At 40.6% G+C, this 17,022-nt stretch overlaps 1 protein-coding gene across 3 annotated transcripts in view; it reads right to left on the bottom strand.

The window, feature by feature from the left end:
- Window positions 1–569: 569 nt before the first annotated feature.
- The window catches only part of FANCB (FA complementation group B), a 49,513-nt gene continuing 33,060 nt past the window's right edge, over window positions 570–17,022 (bottom strand). The window contains exons 6-8 of one of the 3 annotated variants that reach the window (XM_033950496.1): window positions 16,169–16,629; window positions 12,197–12,434; window positions 570–1,245 (exon numbers count right to left, since the gene is read on the bottom strand). In XM_033950496.1, the coding sequence (XP_033806387.1) occupies window positions 828–1,245; window positions 12,197–12,434; window positions 16,169–16,629 (1,117 nt within the window). In that variant the 3' untranslated portion in view covers window positions 570–827. Of the gene's footprint in view, window positions 1,246–6,136; window positions 6,342–12,196; window positions 12,435–16,168; window positions 16,630–17,022 lie in introns of those variants that run through there. The other 2 variants (XM_033950495.1, XM_033950497.1) reach the window with 2 other exon arrangements.

The following is a 17,022-nucleotide window of genomic DNA, read 5'->3' as shown; positions in this document are numbered from 1 at the left end:
AGAGTTTTAAATATGCTTAAATACATTTATAAAAAAATATATATATTTGTGCATCTCGTTTTTCTTTAAATATTATACTATTGTGCACTTATCTTTGCTTTCGCCAAAGCCCAGGAGTCAGACCCGACATGTTTCGGATGACAGCAGCTACCTCAGGAGACCCTTGATAAAGCGTACAACGCGAAACATGTCGGGTCTGACTCCCGAGCTTTGGCGAAAGCAAAGATAAGTGCACAATAGTATAATATTTAAAGAAAAATGAGAAACACAAATATCTATATTTTTTGATCAGGGCTCCCCTTCCACAATCAGCTCAGCTTGCAAGGAGAGCAGCAGCGGCTGGTCATTTTTTTTTTTTAATGGGAGGGATGGGGGGGGGGATCTGTGCCTAACGATTGCTCTTCTGAGTAAGCGCCAGGCACAGTTCCTCCCCATTTTACCGGAGATTCTCTGTACAAAAGTGTTCATATAATTTACATGCTATTGTTTTGAACATCGCTAGTTAAAAAAAAAAAATCACTCCCACCAAGTATTTTTTACCTGTGGTGTAGGAGCTTTGAAGATCAAGGCCTGCTTTAATCACGTTAAAATTGTTTTTAACTGTATTAACCAATTAACATATTAATCATGTTAACAACGCGTTAAAATGTTCAGCTCTAGCAATGATTTATAACAAGTTGAATTATAATGTGCTGCATGTAGGATTCCAAATTTTATGAACACTTCCACGACACGATTTGACATATTAAACCTTTTTATGTAAGAAAAAAAACTTGTTTATTTTAAAATAAGTTTTATTCAAAATAATTTAAGCAATATAAAATGGATTATGTATTACTTAGTCTCCACACAATTTTGTCAGAATTTACCTGGATATGGGCAATTTTCCATAAAATGTTTCTGTACAGTGCACCATTTATTGTTCGATTCATTCCCAATGTGCTTTGCTTCTGTTCATTTTGAAACTCTTTTTGGTACTGCTGCACCTCTTCTTTTGTAGTGGAAGAGGGTGCAGTAATGTGGCTCATGTTATTCTCACTTCTGTACATCCATGTTGACTTTTTTCCTATTTCATTGACTGTTGAGGAGACAACACTCCTAAAAGTTAACAATTCCTTCTCCAAAGAGAGTGCCACATTTTCAATAAGAGAGTCCTTGCTCCCTAAACTCAGGAGTTTGGGCACACAGGTTGATGGAAGAATGTCAAAAAGTTTGTGAAGGCATTGGAACAAAATGGTCTGATTTCTGAAAAAGAAAAAGTAATATTAGTATTAAGCTGGTGCTGGGAGGGTGGTAAAAGGAATTTAGATTTAGTTTGTGCCTCTTTCAGCAATTGAAGGTAAGTTACTGTACATTCAGCTACATTAGATATTTTCCTGTCCCCAGAAGGCTTACAATCTAAAATTTGAACCTGAGAGAATGGAAGATTGTGTGACTAGCACAACATCACAAGCAGTGGCAGTGGGATTTGAACCTGGCTTCTGTGGTTCTATTTATTTGAATTTTTAGCCCATCCTCCCAAAGAAGCTCAGAACAGATAACAAATCAGGTACTCAAGCATTTTCCCTATCTGTCCGGACAGGCTTACAGTCTATCTAATGTACCTGGGACAGTGGAGAATTAAGTGACTTGCCCAGGGCCAGAAGAAGCAGCATGAGGTTTGAACTCACAATCTCAGGGTGCTGAGACTAAGGGGCTCATAACAAACTTAAAAATATCTAAAAACCCGTCCATGTGCCAATAATCAAACCTATTTTTTGGACGTATCCAGGGACTTTTTAGGTCTCTGAATGCTGCCGTGTGCTTAGAGCTAAAAGAAGCATATCAGGAGGAGTGGTTAGGGCGGGATGTGGGCTGACCTAGACTTGGTCATCCTGCAGGAATAATTGAAGGTTTTACGAGACTTCCCGGACAGAACTTATACTTTGTGACTTAGACGATGTAAAACAAGTATAAGTTCCCAAAAGGTATCCAAAGTGACAAGAAAACCACTGCAGAGACAAAGTAAAGACCCACATACACTCCCCCAATGTTCACTGACTCCCTCATACCCCCGCAAAGATCAGAATAAAAACATACATACCTGTCTACAGAACATCAGCATCTAGTATAGGAAAGCCTAATAGAGCTGCAAACAGGTATCTTAAATAGCCTGGGGTGGGCTAGTAAACCACAGAGATGAGGACCCAGGTCCATAAGTCACTCTAACCAGAACATTTATGGTGGAACATCTGCGCCCACCAATTCTCCCCTCCACCTGCAGCCATAAGGGCCATTGGGGTTGTAGACAGGTGAGTATAATGAGTTTTGGGTGTGTTCTGGAGGGCTCAGCATAACCTATAAGGGAGTTTTGGTGAAATGTTTATGTGGCACCCTTTTTGTGAAGTTCACAGTAGTGCCTTGTAAGGTGCCCAATTGCTCTGTTGCCATGTCTGGGTGGCCCCTCCCAAGTCCAAATGGTCTTGTTCTTTGCGTTTGGGACTTGGACAAAATTTTGGTAGAGAATTACATACAGATGTATTGGTGGTCTGGATGAACAATAGCCTGGATGTCCAGATAAACAATCTTTTTTGGGAAAAAAAAAAATTTGGATATATTTTTTGAGAATGGGCATTTTCCCACTGCCGACTTTGGGCATCTAGTGCTATATGTTTCAATCAAACTTAGGCGTATGTTTTGATTATGCCACTCCAAAGCTCTAGCCACTATGCCAGTGTTTTTCAACACATGGTATGTGTACCCTTAGGGGCACGCAGCACTGGCCGCCACCGAGGATATTGCCTGCCAAAACCACTGTCAGGATTCCTCTTTCCTGCCATCCATTTTCGTCGAAGCCGCTCCCAGGGATCCCTCCTTCCTGCCCGCTCCCCCTCCAAGTTTCCAAGATTATTAAAATTTGATATACTGCTTAAAAATTGTCAAAGCGGTGTATATTTCATATTTTAAAAAGTATAAAAATTTGGGGGATATATAATTAAGACATAAACCAAAACAAGACAGACTGAAACACATAGGAAACAGGGGTAGAACTACAGTCATAAATAGGAAAGAAAAACAAAGAGGGTCAACATAATGGTGGAGGGAAGCTATGCTCTTTCTTATTTAATTTTAAGGCTGACCCAGAAGGCTTCCCTCTGATGTCAGAGCTGACGTCAGAGGAAAGCCTTCCAGGTCAGTGGGGTTTGTGTGTTCCAGTTACCTCCTTCTGTCTTCAATGGCTCTCCTTGTAGGGACAAGCAGGATGCGGCTCACAAGCTGCACGTAGCTGACCCAGATACCTTTTCTCTGACGTCAGAGTTGACATTGGAAGGAAGGCTTGTGGATCAGCCAAGTGCAGCGTGTGAATTGCTGCCTGCGCATCCCTGCAACAAGAGCCACTGAAGGCAGAAGGAGCGAATGCGGCTCAAGCAAGTAAGGGAGAGAGGCCACATGATCTGGGACAAAGGGAGGAGGGTGGGGGGAAGGAGCATGTTGGCACATGGAAGGAGCACAATTTTGCAACACAGAATGGAAGGCAGGGAGGGGGGTGCACAACCTTGGGACATAGAAAAAAGGGAGGGAGCATGAACATGGGACATAGAAGGGAGGGAGGAAGGGGGCACTAACTTGGGACATAGGAGGGAGGGAATAGAAAGGGAGAATTGTTGGGCATGAGTGTGTGAGTGAGAGGGAAAGAGATGGTGAACAAAGGGAAATGAAGAAAGGAAAATTGGGCATAGAGAGAGGAGTGAGGTAGAGTTGCATGAGAAGTATGAAAGGGCGAAATGTTGGATATGGTGGTGAAGAGGGAACAGAGGGACATATTTAAGGGGATGAAAGGGGGAGGAATGTTGGACATAGTGATGGAGGGAAAGATGTGGCATTGTACTGGAGAATGGTGATAGAAGGAAAAATGTGCATGGGGCTGGTGGGCAGTGGTGAAAAATGCTGTACATGATCTGGGGGATGAGAGGGGGAGAAATGTTGGATGTGGAAGTAGAGGGGGTGGAAGAGATGCCTGGATCTCTCAAGACAGATGGACAGGGAGAGAGAGAAAGAGGGAGACTTGTTGCCAATAGAGGTGGAGGAGGGAGGAAGAAAAGTTGGACTCATGGAGGGACAGAGAGAGATGTTGGTTGGGGAAGGGAATGAGGTCGAGAGGAGAGGAAGAGTGCAGGAGCGAGAAAGAAAGAAATATTGGATGCACAGTCTGAAGGAAATGCAACCAGAGGCTCATGAAATCACCAGTCAACAAAGGTAGGAAAAATGATTTTATTTTCAAGTTAGTGATAAATGTGTCAGTTTTGAGAATTATTTGCTTTCTATATTTTGCACTATATTTTTCTATAGTTGTTACTGAGGTGACATTGCATATGTTAAAGTCATCTGCCTTGAGCTCTTTATGCTTTTTTAAAATTTTGTGGTTAACATTATATATTAAGATTATATTGTATGTATATGAAAAATGGATAGAAGAAACTGCATTACAATTAGTACTATTATTATGGGGTGGGGTCTGGGGCGGAACCTGGGCAGGTATGGGATTGAGCTTGGGTGGGGGTACTCATTTGATATTTGTTAGACTTAGGAGGTACTTGGCTTGAAGAAGTTGAGAAACATTGCACTATGCCACACACTCCTCCTACTGGCACCGAAGACAATAGCATATTCACTTTTGTATTAAAATAAGAATTTACCCTTAGTTCAAACATTTTCTTATTACCTGAAGTCTGTTGAAAATGTAACCTTTCTTTCTTTCTTTTTAGGTTATTTTCAAGAAATACAAGTACAGCAAGTATTAAATTAGCTCACAAACATACTGTCGCAGTTACAAACATAAGACACTATTTTACAAGATGTAGTATTCAACAGCAATACATTGTTCCCCCGGTCATTCACGGTATTCTCCGACCGGGACTTCCTGTGCTAAAGTCGGGCTTCACCAATCAGGAGCTGCGTGTCAAAGCAGCTCCTGATTGGTGAAGCCTGACTTTAGTGCAGGAAGAGGTGGTCGGAGCATACCGCGAGTGATTTCCTTCTCTCGCCGGCGCTCCAGCTGCCCTATCCTGCCTCTCCAGCTGCCCTCTCCTGCCTCTCCAGGCATAAAACTGTATTCATAGTTTTTCGATATTCGCAGGGGTTCCTGGAACGGAACCCCCGTGAATATCGGGGGAGTCCTGTATTCCCTTTCCATATCCTCCTCCCCTGTCCCCTAAACAAATCAAAATATACATGGATCAGTTAGAGTCCAACCAGGAAATATAGTCCTTCTTTATCTTCTGAAAGTTGGATAACCTGTTTCTTCGTAAAGCTGTTAATTTGAACATCACATAGATGTGATTTACTTTTGTTTCCATGACTGCCTGCCCTGGCAAATCAATACATTTCCAAGCTGATACTAATATCAACCAGCCCACTGTCACAACATGGTGCACCAATTTCTGCCATTTAATGGGCAGAGTACTGTACTAGGACCTATAGTATATTAAGTAGACAGCAGGCCACCTCCTTTGGTAAAGGATTACTTTATATAAAATACAAGAAATTCACAATTTGATCCCAAAAACTCTGAACTTTAGAACACTCCCAACAGATGAACAATTAATGCAATTTTTGCTGTTGCATAAATGCTGATAATTTGTCTAACCTTAGCTCATACTTTTTAAGTTTGAAAGCAACACATGTAGCACTAAAGTCATCTGTTAGTCTGTTTCTGGTGTCAGATTAGATATAATTCAAAGCTGAAAACAGCAGCTCACAAGCATAAGATGATCCAAACAAAGTAAGGAAAGCAATCCCAAGTGCTTTCATTGACTTAAAATTATTTGGCAGAGAATTCTACACTTTAAAGATTTAATTTTCAGAACTAACTGTGCTGACCTTTGTCTTCCCTTCTATCTTCTCAAGTGTTTCCCGCAGGTCATAGAATTTATTTTTCCAGATAGAGCTTTCTTGAAATTCTAATAGCTCCATTTCCAGATTTCCTAAATCTAACCAGTATAAACAGGAAAGAGCAAGTTCTTCAAATTTGACTTTATCTGGAGAAGTAAGAAAACACAGGGTTGTCTCCATATTACGGAACTGTAAAAATCTGTTACTTAAATTCACCTTTGCAGCTGCTGCAATGCTAGAAAATTCCTTGTAAATTTCCTGATGGCATGTAGCATTGTATGCAAATGTTGTAGAATTTTCTAAATGAATTTTTAGATTTGGAAAATATTTCAGTTGCCCACTTTCAAGGTCTCTTTCAAAAACCTGCAGTTTTCTCTCAAATGTTTTGATATCACAAAGCATCCTTTCTGCTGTTTTCCCTACACCCTGTAATTGTTTGTTTCGTATATTGAAGTGTAGTAGTGTAAAATCTGTAAAAAAAACATGAGGTTGGTAAGCCAGGCCATATCAGTGAGCTGTGAATATTCCTACCCTTTTTCATTCATAAACAACCTAATTTCATCCAAGCAGGATACAAATCTCTCCAGGACTCGTCCTCTGTTCAGTCACCGGACATTATTGGACATAAGTAAACAATTATACTGCGCCTGAACTAGAGAATGACACGGTGGCGGTTTACCCGCGGCCACTGCATTTTAGCCGCGGGTCACCCGCCGAAAACGGGGAAGAAAACTAGCAGTCGCTGCAGCGACGGGGACAAGGCCATTCACCGCCCGCGGGGCGGTGAATGGTCTTGTCCCCGCAGTGAGGCATGAAGGATCGCGCGGTCCCCGCAGCTCACACCCGCCTGCCCAATCGATTCTAGTGTTTAGCCAGCTCTCTCCCTTCTCCTCACCTTAGTTTGTAGATTTTCTTTTTCGGCGACCCGCACACGCGGCTGCTCAGTGTTCAATCTTCTGTTCTGACGCAACCGGAAACAGGAAGTTGCAGCAGAGCAGAAGATTGAACACTGAGCAGCCGCGCGTGCGCGGCTCTCTGATAGCGTGCGGGTCGCCGAAAAAGAAAACCTATAAACTAAGGTGAGGAGAAGGGAGAGAGCTGGCTAAACACTAGAATCGATTGGGCAGGCAGGTAGTGGCTGCGGGGACCGTGCGATCGCTAGTGTTCCCGGCTCAAATTGGAAGGAGGGAGTGAAAGGGAAAAGGATTCTGGGCCAAGGGGATGAAAACGGAAGAAAAATCCACAGCAGGAAAGAAAGGGAAGGACAGGCAGGTGAGCCAGATGCTAGAAGCAGGGGGGGGGAAGAAAGAGGGAAAAAAGCTAGATGGGGTTGAAAAGAAGAGACACACTGGTATGGAAGAGGAAGATAGGGGAAATCTGGACACAGGAAGGTAACAGAAAGAGGGGAAATTATGTGCATGGGGCATAGGGACAGAGACATAAAGGGGACATGCCATGGGGATGGTATATGGACACAGGTGGGGGGGGGGGGCAATGGCAGATACATAGGGGAGATATTAGAAATGGGGAAAATAGGAGCACAGAAGCGAGATGGTTTGTGGGGATGGGACAGGGACCGAGCTCGCAGGCTCCAGTGGCTTGCACAAATTACATTGTAACGTGCCATGAAAATAAGAGGGAGGAAGGTAGATAGATAGGCCACGCGAGAGGAGCTGAAGGGTGGTAGAAAGGAACAGATGGTAAAGGAGGGAGGGAAGGGTGGTAGTGGAAAGGAATAGGACAGACATTGAAGGAGGGTGGAGAGGAACAGACCCTGAAGGGAAATGTGGAAGACAGAATGGGAAGAAGACAGATGCCAGACTATGGGGGAGCGGAGGGAAGAAGATGGGTGCTAGACCAATTGGGGGGGGGGGGAGTGAAGGGAGAGGCACAGTAACAGCAAATGGAAGAGCAGAGAGAAGACACACAGTGGATGGAAGGAATTGAATGAGAAGATGTGGAAAGCAGAAACCAGACAACAAAGGTAGAAAAAAAATTCTATTTATTTTTTGCTTTAGTTGTGTTGATAAAAATTTATAAACAAAGCCCTGCCAGCTGAACATCTCTTTCTCTAGTTCAGCAGCAGGAACTTTGATTTATAAGAAAGGAATAAGCTAAATATTACAGTACTAAGGCTTATATGGATGCAGCGGGGACGGTGACGGGGCGGTAAATGGGATGGCAGTGGCGGTGACGGGGCGGTGAAAGGGATGGCGGTGATGGTAACGGGGCGGTGAAGGGAACGGCGGTGACGGGGCGGTGCAGAGGATGGTGGGCCGGTGACGGGGCAGTGACGGGGACAGATTTTTTCCCCGTGTCATTCTCTAGCCTGAACCTCCTCAAGAAGTGTCTGAAACTGTTGAAAATTCAGAGCACGAGCCATGTTGTAATTTACCATTTTTGTGACATCTTTGAGAACATCGTCAAATTTATTACTGCTTTCCCTGGCACAAAGAGGTTCCTGATGTATAATACAATGGAACTGAATGACTTGATGTTTTGTTTCTTTAACAAAGAACTATATGAAACCAGATGTTGCCCCCACCATAGAAGATGCCCCCCCATCACTAGTAATTGAAACCACTTTTTCAGGTCTTATGTCTTGTGACAAAAAAGCCTCCATCACAGCATTGTAGATACAGGCATGTGAAAACATTAGGACACCGCACATATCGATGTCAAATCTTTTTTTTTTAATCTCTGGAAAAGAAAGTGATATAATTGCAGGTAAACAACAAAAATTTTCCTCGATTTACTCATAAAACAAAAGATATCCACAAAAATGAGTATTCTAGCTGAGGAATAAATTAGGACACACTACACCCTAATAGCTAGCGTTACCCCTTTTGGCTGAAATAACTGCAGTGAGACGTTTCTTGTAGCCATCTACCAGTCTCTAACATCGGTCTGAGGAAAGTGCAGAATTTGTTCAGCTGTGAGATGTTTGAGGGGTTTCTTGCATGTACAGCCTGTTTCAAGTCACCCCACAGCATCTCAATGGGATTAAGATCAGGGCTTTGACTCGGCCACTCCAGGACTTTCCATTTCTTAGTTTTCAGCCAGTCCTTAGTGGATTTACTGGTATGTTTTGGGTCATTGTCATGTTGCAGGGACCAGTTCCGCTTCAGCTTCTAATTTTCTTACAGATGGTCTCACATTTATTTATTTATTCATTCAATTTTTTATACCGTTTTCCCAAAGGAGCTCAGAACAGTTTACATTAATTTATTTAGGTACTGAAGCATTTTTCCCCATCTGTCCCGGTGGGCTCACAATCTATCTAATATACCTGGGGCAATGGAGGGATTAAGTAACTTGGCCAGGGTCACAAGGAGCAGCATGGGTTTGAATCCACAACCTCAGGGTGCTGAAGCTGTAGCTTTCCTCAAGCACCCTCTGATACATGGTAGAATTCATGGTGGATGCTATGGTGGTGAGCTGGCCAGGTCCTGCTGCAGCAAAGCATCCCCAAACACTTCCATCTCCATGCTTCACAGTGGGTATGAGGTTATTTTCCTGGAATGCTGTGTTTGGTGTACGCCACATGTCCTCTTTTCTGGGGTCCAAATAATTCAATTTTAGACTCATCTGTCCATAGAACACTATTCTAGAAGTCCAGGTGTTTGTCTACGTTCTCTCTGGCAAACTTCAGTCTGGCCTTGATGTTTCTTTGGAGAGCAAAGGTTTCCTCCTTGATAACCTCCCATGCAAATTAAATTTGTGCAGTCTCTTTCTGATTGTAGAGGCAAGCACTTTCACATCAACAGTATCAAGAACCTGCTGTAGGTCCCGTGATGACATTTTAGGGTTTTTGGAGACTTATTTTAGCATCTTGTAGTCTGCTCTGGGAGTCAACTTGCTTAGACGGCCACACCTGGGCATGTTGGCAGTTGTTTGCAAAGTCCTCCACTTGTACACAATTTTCCTGACCGTGGAATGGATATTGTCAAATTCTTTTGAGATCTTTTTAAATCCCTTACCAGACTTATAAGCTGCTACAATCTTCTTTCTGAAGGCCTCAGACAGCTCTTTTGATCTCACCATGGTGTTCACTCTCAGAACAGCAGTCATGAGCACACCAAACTAAATGTCTGAGGTTTAAGTAGGGCAAACCTCCTTCTAATCATGTACACTTGATTTGATACACCTGTGTGTGATTTGAGCCACTTTAAGTGGGAGACTATGTGGGGGTGTCCTAATTTATTCCTCAGTTAGAATACACATTTTTGTGGATATCTTTTGTTTCATGAGCAAATCAAGAAAGATTTTTATTGTTTACCTGCAATTACATCACTTTCTTTTCCAGAGATAAATAAAAAAGATTTGACATTGATATGTGAACATTTCTTAAGAAAGAACTAAATATTTCATGGGGTGTCCTAATTTTTTTCACATGACTGTAGCTTGAGGGTCCTCATCAGCTAGAGTATTTATATTTTATATTTACATTAGAGGCTCTGGCAGAGACTCATTTACAAAGTATGTATTCTTCCTAATTAATATTTCAAAATTAATAAAGTGTCTTTGCTTTTTTATAAATGAGTCTCTACCAGAGCATTTAATTTGTAGCATGATTAAATTAAATAACTACTTCTGAAGTTTATGTAGACATGTGGGGATGGAAGAGATTACTTGCGGGCACAGGCAAGGATGGATTTGATTCTAGTGGGAACGGATTTGATTTCCAGCGGAGACCGAAGAGGATGGATTTGATTTCTGTCTCCACACAACTCTCTAGTTAAGAACACAATTATCAATTAACACTAAACAGGAGATACCACCCTTCTTTGTCTCGCACCACCTCTTGGAACACTGGAGCAAGCGCCTTGCTTATAACTATGGCCACCCCACTGGTTTTTGCTTTTACCCTGTTAGAAGTAAAGTATATGTCCCTATATTATTTTATGCTTCAGCAAATATTCCCGATTAGGCTGTAAGTGAATTTCTTGGATAAAGCCTATCATCATATGCAAACATTCAACTTCCTTAAAAAATAGCTGACGTTTGAGTGGCAAATTAAGGCCTTTCACACTCATTGATATATAAATCTGTTCAGAAGGTATCAGTAATTAAATCTAAGCCTTATTCTCTCACATATATTCCTCAGTATCTGTGTTCTTCCACCTTTCAAGAAAAAGAATCCCTGTTCCACAAAACATTGTTGTATATTATTGTACACACCCACCCCCTCCCTTCTCCCAAATCATGTTTCGCTGTTGCTTTCTCAAGACCATTCCCCTGAGAAACACAGAAACTAGTTAATATTTATTAAGAACTGTAAAAGCCTACAAAAGAAATAAATAGGCTTTACCATTAAGGTCAATACCACCCCGTTTGACCACTTCATCAAATCAAGATGGTGGCAGCATTCAAACAACTATAAAAAAAAAGAGGGGGGGGGGGGAATCCTGACACGTCTTTTGGCTCAGCCTGAAGAATTGATGACATGGCAGTCAGGTATTTGAATAGTTCTTTGAACACCGCTGCCATCTTGATTTGATGAAGTGGTCGAATGGGATGGTGGTGACCTTAACGGTAAGAGCCTATTTATTTCTTTTGTAGGCTTTTACAGTTCTTAATAAATACTAATTTCTGTGTTTCTTAGGGGCATGGTCTTGAGAAAGTGATAGCGAAACATGTTGACCCTGATAAGAGACCACTAAGATAAGTGTATCTATGAAAATATATATAAATAAAGATTTGAAAATTATTTAAGATATTTGAAATAAATTTGAAACAAGTGAGGTAGGGGGCACTGAACCTATGACAAACTGACACGTAAATCTCAAGGCAATGAAATGCTTGAGCTTTGAGTGGTGTGGCTGAGGTTTGGGAGACTTTAAAAAGTTTTTAACAAGATATCTGGTTGATATAAGTATGCAGTTAAGTGTCTGCATGTGCTAGCTTTTGCTAAATGCATAAAGTTACTGCATTTTAGTAAAAAGGCCACAATATGTTTTATGTCTGACTATCTGTTTTGTTTCTTAAATTATTTTCTTGATCTGTTTTGAAATATTGTGAATAATGGTGTAAGTATTTTAAATATTTACAATAAATAAATTGCAACTAATCTATATAAAGTTAAGTGCCAAGACATCCATTTAATTGTATGCAATCACCTATCACTGAAAACTGACCTGTGTATTTTAAAATAATTCTACACAGCTATCATTAATTAGGGATAATAGTCTGATACAAAATACATACATTTATTTTATCATTTTGCTATATGACTCATCCAAATGACTACTGCTGGATTTAGAAGGCAATGAACCCAATAAATTTTTTTCCTGAGCTTTAAAAAGTTTTTAGGGTTTTCTTTTACCTGCAAAAAAGTGTAAGAGTGCCTTCACAAGATGTTCTCTGATTCCAATTGAAGATGGTCCCATACATACTTCCAGGTCTACTACAGTGCAAGTATTCAGAGCATTCCATGATGGGTTTGCATTGCATTTGTTCCTTTAGCCATAGGTTCACTTGAGACAATGTGTACTCCGGTGAAAGAATGTGAAATGAATATTTGTAAAATGCAGCCAAAATAGCAAAGAAATCTTCAAGAGTGCCTGCAGAAAAATTAAGATATTGTAGGATTATTATTAATCAAATACAATTTTAAAAATTATAGTACAGAAAGGAAGCATTGCACTCAAAAACTTTAATCAGAAAAGCTGTTTGAACACATTTTATTTCATATTCTAAAATAGGTCAGACATTTCTTAAGCAAACCTCCTCCCCCCGGCCCAAACAAACAACTTTCAAATCATATGATCTTGTTTTCATAAATATGACAGTCTGATTCTCAATGACAAGGCACCCATAAGCTATTTCAAATATACCACTACAACTGAAACCAGCGTAGTCACAGTGGAAAAGTTTTGAACCTTGCATGGACAAGGTAAAATTATATCTTACTGAAGTATATAATCATTGCCATACTGGGACAGATTGAAGATCCATCAAACCCAGAAACCTGTTTCCAACAGTGGCCAACTCAGGTCACAGGTACCTGTAAGATCCCCACAAAAGTAAAACTAATTTTATGCTGCTTATCCCAAGAATAAGCAGTGGATTTTCTTCATGTACACCTTTATGATTTATGGACTTTTCTTTTAGGAACTTGTCCAAACCTTTTTTAAACCTTGCTAAGTAACTGTTTTTACCACATTCTCTGGTAATGAATTCCAGAGTTTAATTACATTTTGAGTGAAGAAATATTTTCTATGATTTGTTTGAAATTTACTACTTGGGGCTCCTTTTATCAAGCCGCGCTAGCGGGGTTAACGCGCGTGACTTTTCATCACGCGTTAACCTCCGCGCTGGCTAAAAACTACCGCCTGCTCAAGAGGAGGCGGTAGCGGCTAGCGCGGCCGGCGGTTTAATAAAAGGAGCCCTTAGTAGTTTCACTGCATGCCCCCTAGACCAGAGATCTCAAAGTCCCTCCTTGAGGGCCGCAATCCATTCGGGTTTTCAGGATTTCCCCAATGAATATGCATTGAAAGCAGTGCATGCACATAGATCTCATGCATATTCATTGGGGAAATCCTGAAAACCCGACTGGATTGCGGCCCTCAAGGAGGGACTTTGAGACCCCTGCCCTAGACTTTGTATTTTTGAAAAGAGTAAATAAATGATTCATGTTTACCCATTCCACTTCGCTTTTATCTTATTTCCCCTCAGACATCTCTTCTCAAAGCTGAAGAGCTTTAGCCTCTGTATCCTTTCCTCAAAGGGAAGGCATTGTCCTTTCTATCATTTTCATCGCCCTTCTCTGTACCTTTTCTAATTCTGCTATATCTCTTGACATGTGGTGACCAAAATTGCACATCATATTCTAGATGCAGTTGTCCCACAGAGTCATAAAAAGGCATTATAAAATATTCATAGTTTTGTTCTTTATTCCTTTCCTAATAATTTCTAATATTATATTTTCTTTCTTAGCTGCCACTGCATACTAAGCAGAGGGTTTCAACGTATTAGAATCATCTAAATAGTTTTTCTGGCGATGACTCCTAATGTGGAACCTTGCATCGTGTAGTTATAATTTCGGTTCTCTTTGCTACATGCATTACTATGCATTTGCACAAACAAAAAGAAAGACCTGAATGCTCCGCAAAAATCTATAAAAATCAAAAACAAACAGTTGAAGTTGAAATTTAGGGCTCCTTTTACAAAGGTGCATTAGGGCCCTAACGCGCTAAAATGCCACGTGCGCTAGCCGCTACCGCTTCCTCTTGAGCAGGCGGTAGTTTTTCGTCTAGCGCGTGCTAATCAGGTACGTGCGCTAAAACCGCTAGTGCACCTTTGTAAAAGGAGCCCATAGTTTCTGGGTGAACCAAGATCAGTTCATTAAAAGGTAGATTAAAATGGTGAGGACAACCTCACTGAGTAATCTGGGCAACTACCCCTTGTCAAAAATCTGGAGGGGATGTACAAAATGTGATATACTTCATAGTTCAAATCCAAAATTTACAAAATAGTACAGGCTGAAAAGCAAACCTGTTGGTGGAATCCAACAAGGTCTGTGTTTTAGCAAACCTATTCTTTCCTTAGGGGTCCCAAATCATGTACGGTGTATATTGGTTATGGTATGAAAGCATGCAAAATGCAGCCTATGCCAAAATGGCGTTCTCATATGCGGAGTAGTATGACACCATTCATAATTTGGAAACACTCAATTTGTTAGCAATGTAAACAAGCTTTCACAAGTCTTTACATTGTTACCATTCATAATTTGGACATAGTGCTCAGGACCCCTGAGGAAGGCACAGGTTTGCTGAAACACGGACTGGGTTGGGTTCCAAATACAGGTTCCAAAGACTGTACTATTTTGTCGATTTTGGATTTGACCTATAAACTGTATCAATTTTGTACACCTCCTCCAGGTTTTTGAAGAGGGGTAAGTTGACCAGATTACTCAGCGAGGTTGTCATCGCCATTTTAATGAACCAAGATCAAACTGATCTTGGTTCACCTAAAAACTACTGTTCCACTTCGTCTATTTGTTTTTAATTTTTCAGTGTGCACTTGCTCAAATTAACTGCCTCTTTTACAAAGCCACACTAGCGGCTGCCGCGCGGTAACAGCCCCAAAGCCCTTTAAATTTCTGTGGGCTTCGGGGCCGTTAGTGCAGGGCAGTTGCTAGTGCGGCTTTGTAAAAGAGGCCGTAAATGTCATCTGCCACTTCGATGCCCAGTCTCTCAGTCTTGTAAGGTCCTCTTGAAATTTTTCACAATCCTCTTGTGATTTATGAACTTTGAATAACTTTGTGTTGTCAACAAATTTAATCACAACACTCATTATTGCCATTTCCAGATCATTTATAAATATATAAAAAGAAAGCATTGGTTCTAGCACAGACCTCTTGGAAACCCTACTCTTTACCCTTCTCTAGTGTGATGAATTTACTGGACACAATTCTAGTTTTCTCCCCCCATTTCTGTTCTCCTTTTTTTCTTCTTAACTCAGCTATCACTATTTTGAATATTACTTACTAGTCTTTAAGCCCGTTATATTAACGGGTGCTAGAATAGATTTGTGTGTTTGAGGCTTCCTACAGATCCCTGGTGGGATGAGGTAAACAACCCACTGATCCAGGAATAAAATGGGATTGTACAAGAAAGAAAGATTATCTGAAAGAGATAAATGATAAAGGGAAGTTTCAAGTTTATTAGGATTTTATATACCGCCTATCAAGGTTATCTAAGTGGTTTTTACAATCAGGTACTCAAGCATTTTTCCCTGTCTGTCCCGGTGGGCTCACAATCTATTTAACGTACCTGGGGCTACGGAGGACTGAGTGACTTGCCCAGGGTCACAAGGAACAGCACGGGGTTTGAACCCACACCCCCAGGGTGCTGAGGCTGTAGATCCAACCACTGCGCCACACACTCCTCCAAGGCATGCTGGGAAGAGTAAATTAAATGTTTTCAATCATAGGTATAAAGGTGATAGAGGGCAGAATTGGGGAGCAAAGGAGAATGGAGAGAGGAGATAGGAAGTTAATTTGTTATAAAAGTAATCAACACATTTATATATTCTAAAGGTATGAGCTATAATTTGGATAAAAAGTTGTGGATTTATTTTGTGATGGTGTTACAAACTTCCAATAAAGAAGAAAAATACACAAAAACATTAAATAATAAAAACGGTAAGACTGAAATCTAAATTAGACTACAATAAACAAAATTATATAAAAATTACCCTTACACAAATCTTTTTTTCACCTGCTAAATGGAAAACAGAACCAGCTCTGTTGATCAAACTATACTTTATTTATCATTTCTAGTGTAGCATTTACCTGTGTGGTAGTGATTATCCAAAAGAAAATGAACCACATATTTGTCTTTGGAGATGTCTTCAAGGCCTACAGAAATTCTCCCACATGGGAAGGTCAGCAAATCACTTTCATCTGAGTAGTCATCTTCTTGATTAATTCTCTTCCTGGCATGCAACAGTATAATACAACTAATTTTATGAAATGTCAATAACGGCATTAGATCTGTAACAGCTGTAACTGTTTGGGCCCAGTTGGTATGAATTTCAGAAGGCGCTTTTTCACAAGACTTTTTCTTTGTGTCCCTCTTGCTATGGCAACTGGGTTTTAGCCTTTTGGGTAATGGCTCCATTTCACATTCAGGTACTGGGCTTGCAGAAGAAAGCCTAGGCAGCTTGAGTACATTGCTATAACACTTAGTAACTGGACAGATATTATTGAAGGTTTGCTCTATTAGGAGGGATAAACTGATGTCATCAAATGATCTGAAAAACAAAAATAAAAAAAGTAGTGTGTTCTAAATACACTTATATTACATCAGTGGCATCACAACACATTAGCACCCCTCACTTTGATATACATCTGGCCCCATTTCATTGCTAGCTATATTTGAGCAGAAAGCCCATTAAAGAGTAAGGTGGGCCACATTTACACCGCTTTGTTGACTGTTTGGTCGGGAAAGGTAGTTAAGCAAATCTCTTAATAAACCAAAAAAACCCATAAAAAACCCAAACTATACCGCACAACCAAGGGAAATAAGGAATGGTCTAAAAGGATAATGTAATAGTAAAAAACTCTAAAATTTAATTGCCTCAGTCTTGATGGTGATAGTTTTTCAACTTTCTCTTGGACAGATTACCAATTAGTTTCTTTTATTC

This window comes from Geotrypetes seraphini, chromosome 6, assembly GCF_902459505.1.
Source record: "Geotrypetes seraphini chromosome 6, aGeoSer1.1, whole genome shotgun sequence".
In the NCBI taxonomy this organism is placed as follows: domain Eukaryota; kingdom Metazoa; phylum Chordata; class Amphibia; order Gymnophiona; family Dermophiidae; genus Geotrypetes; species Geotrypetes seraphini.
Note: the sequence above shows the minus strand (reverse complement) of the source record. Positions and strands in the feature narration are given on the sequence as shown.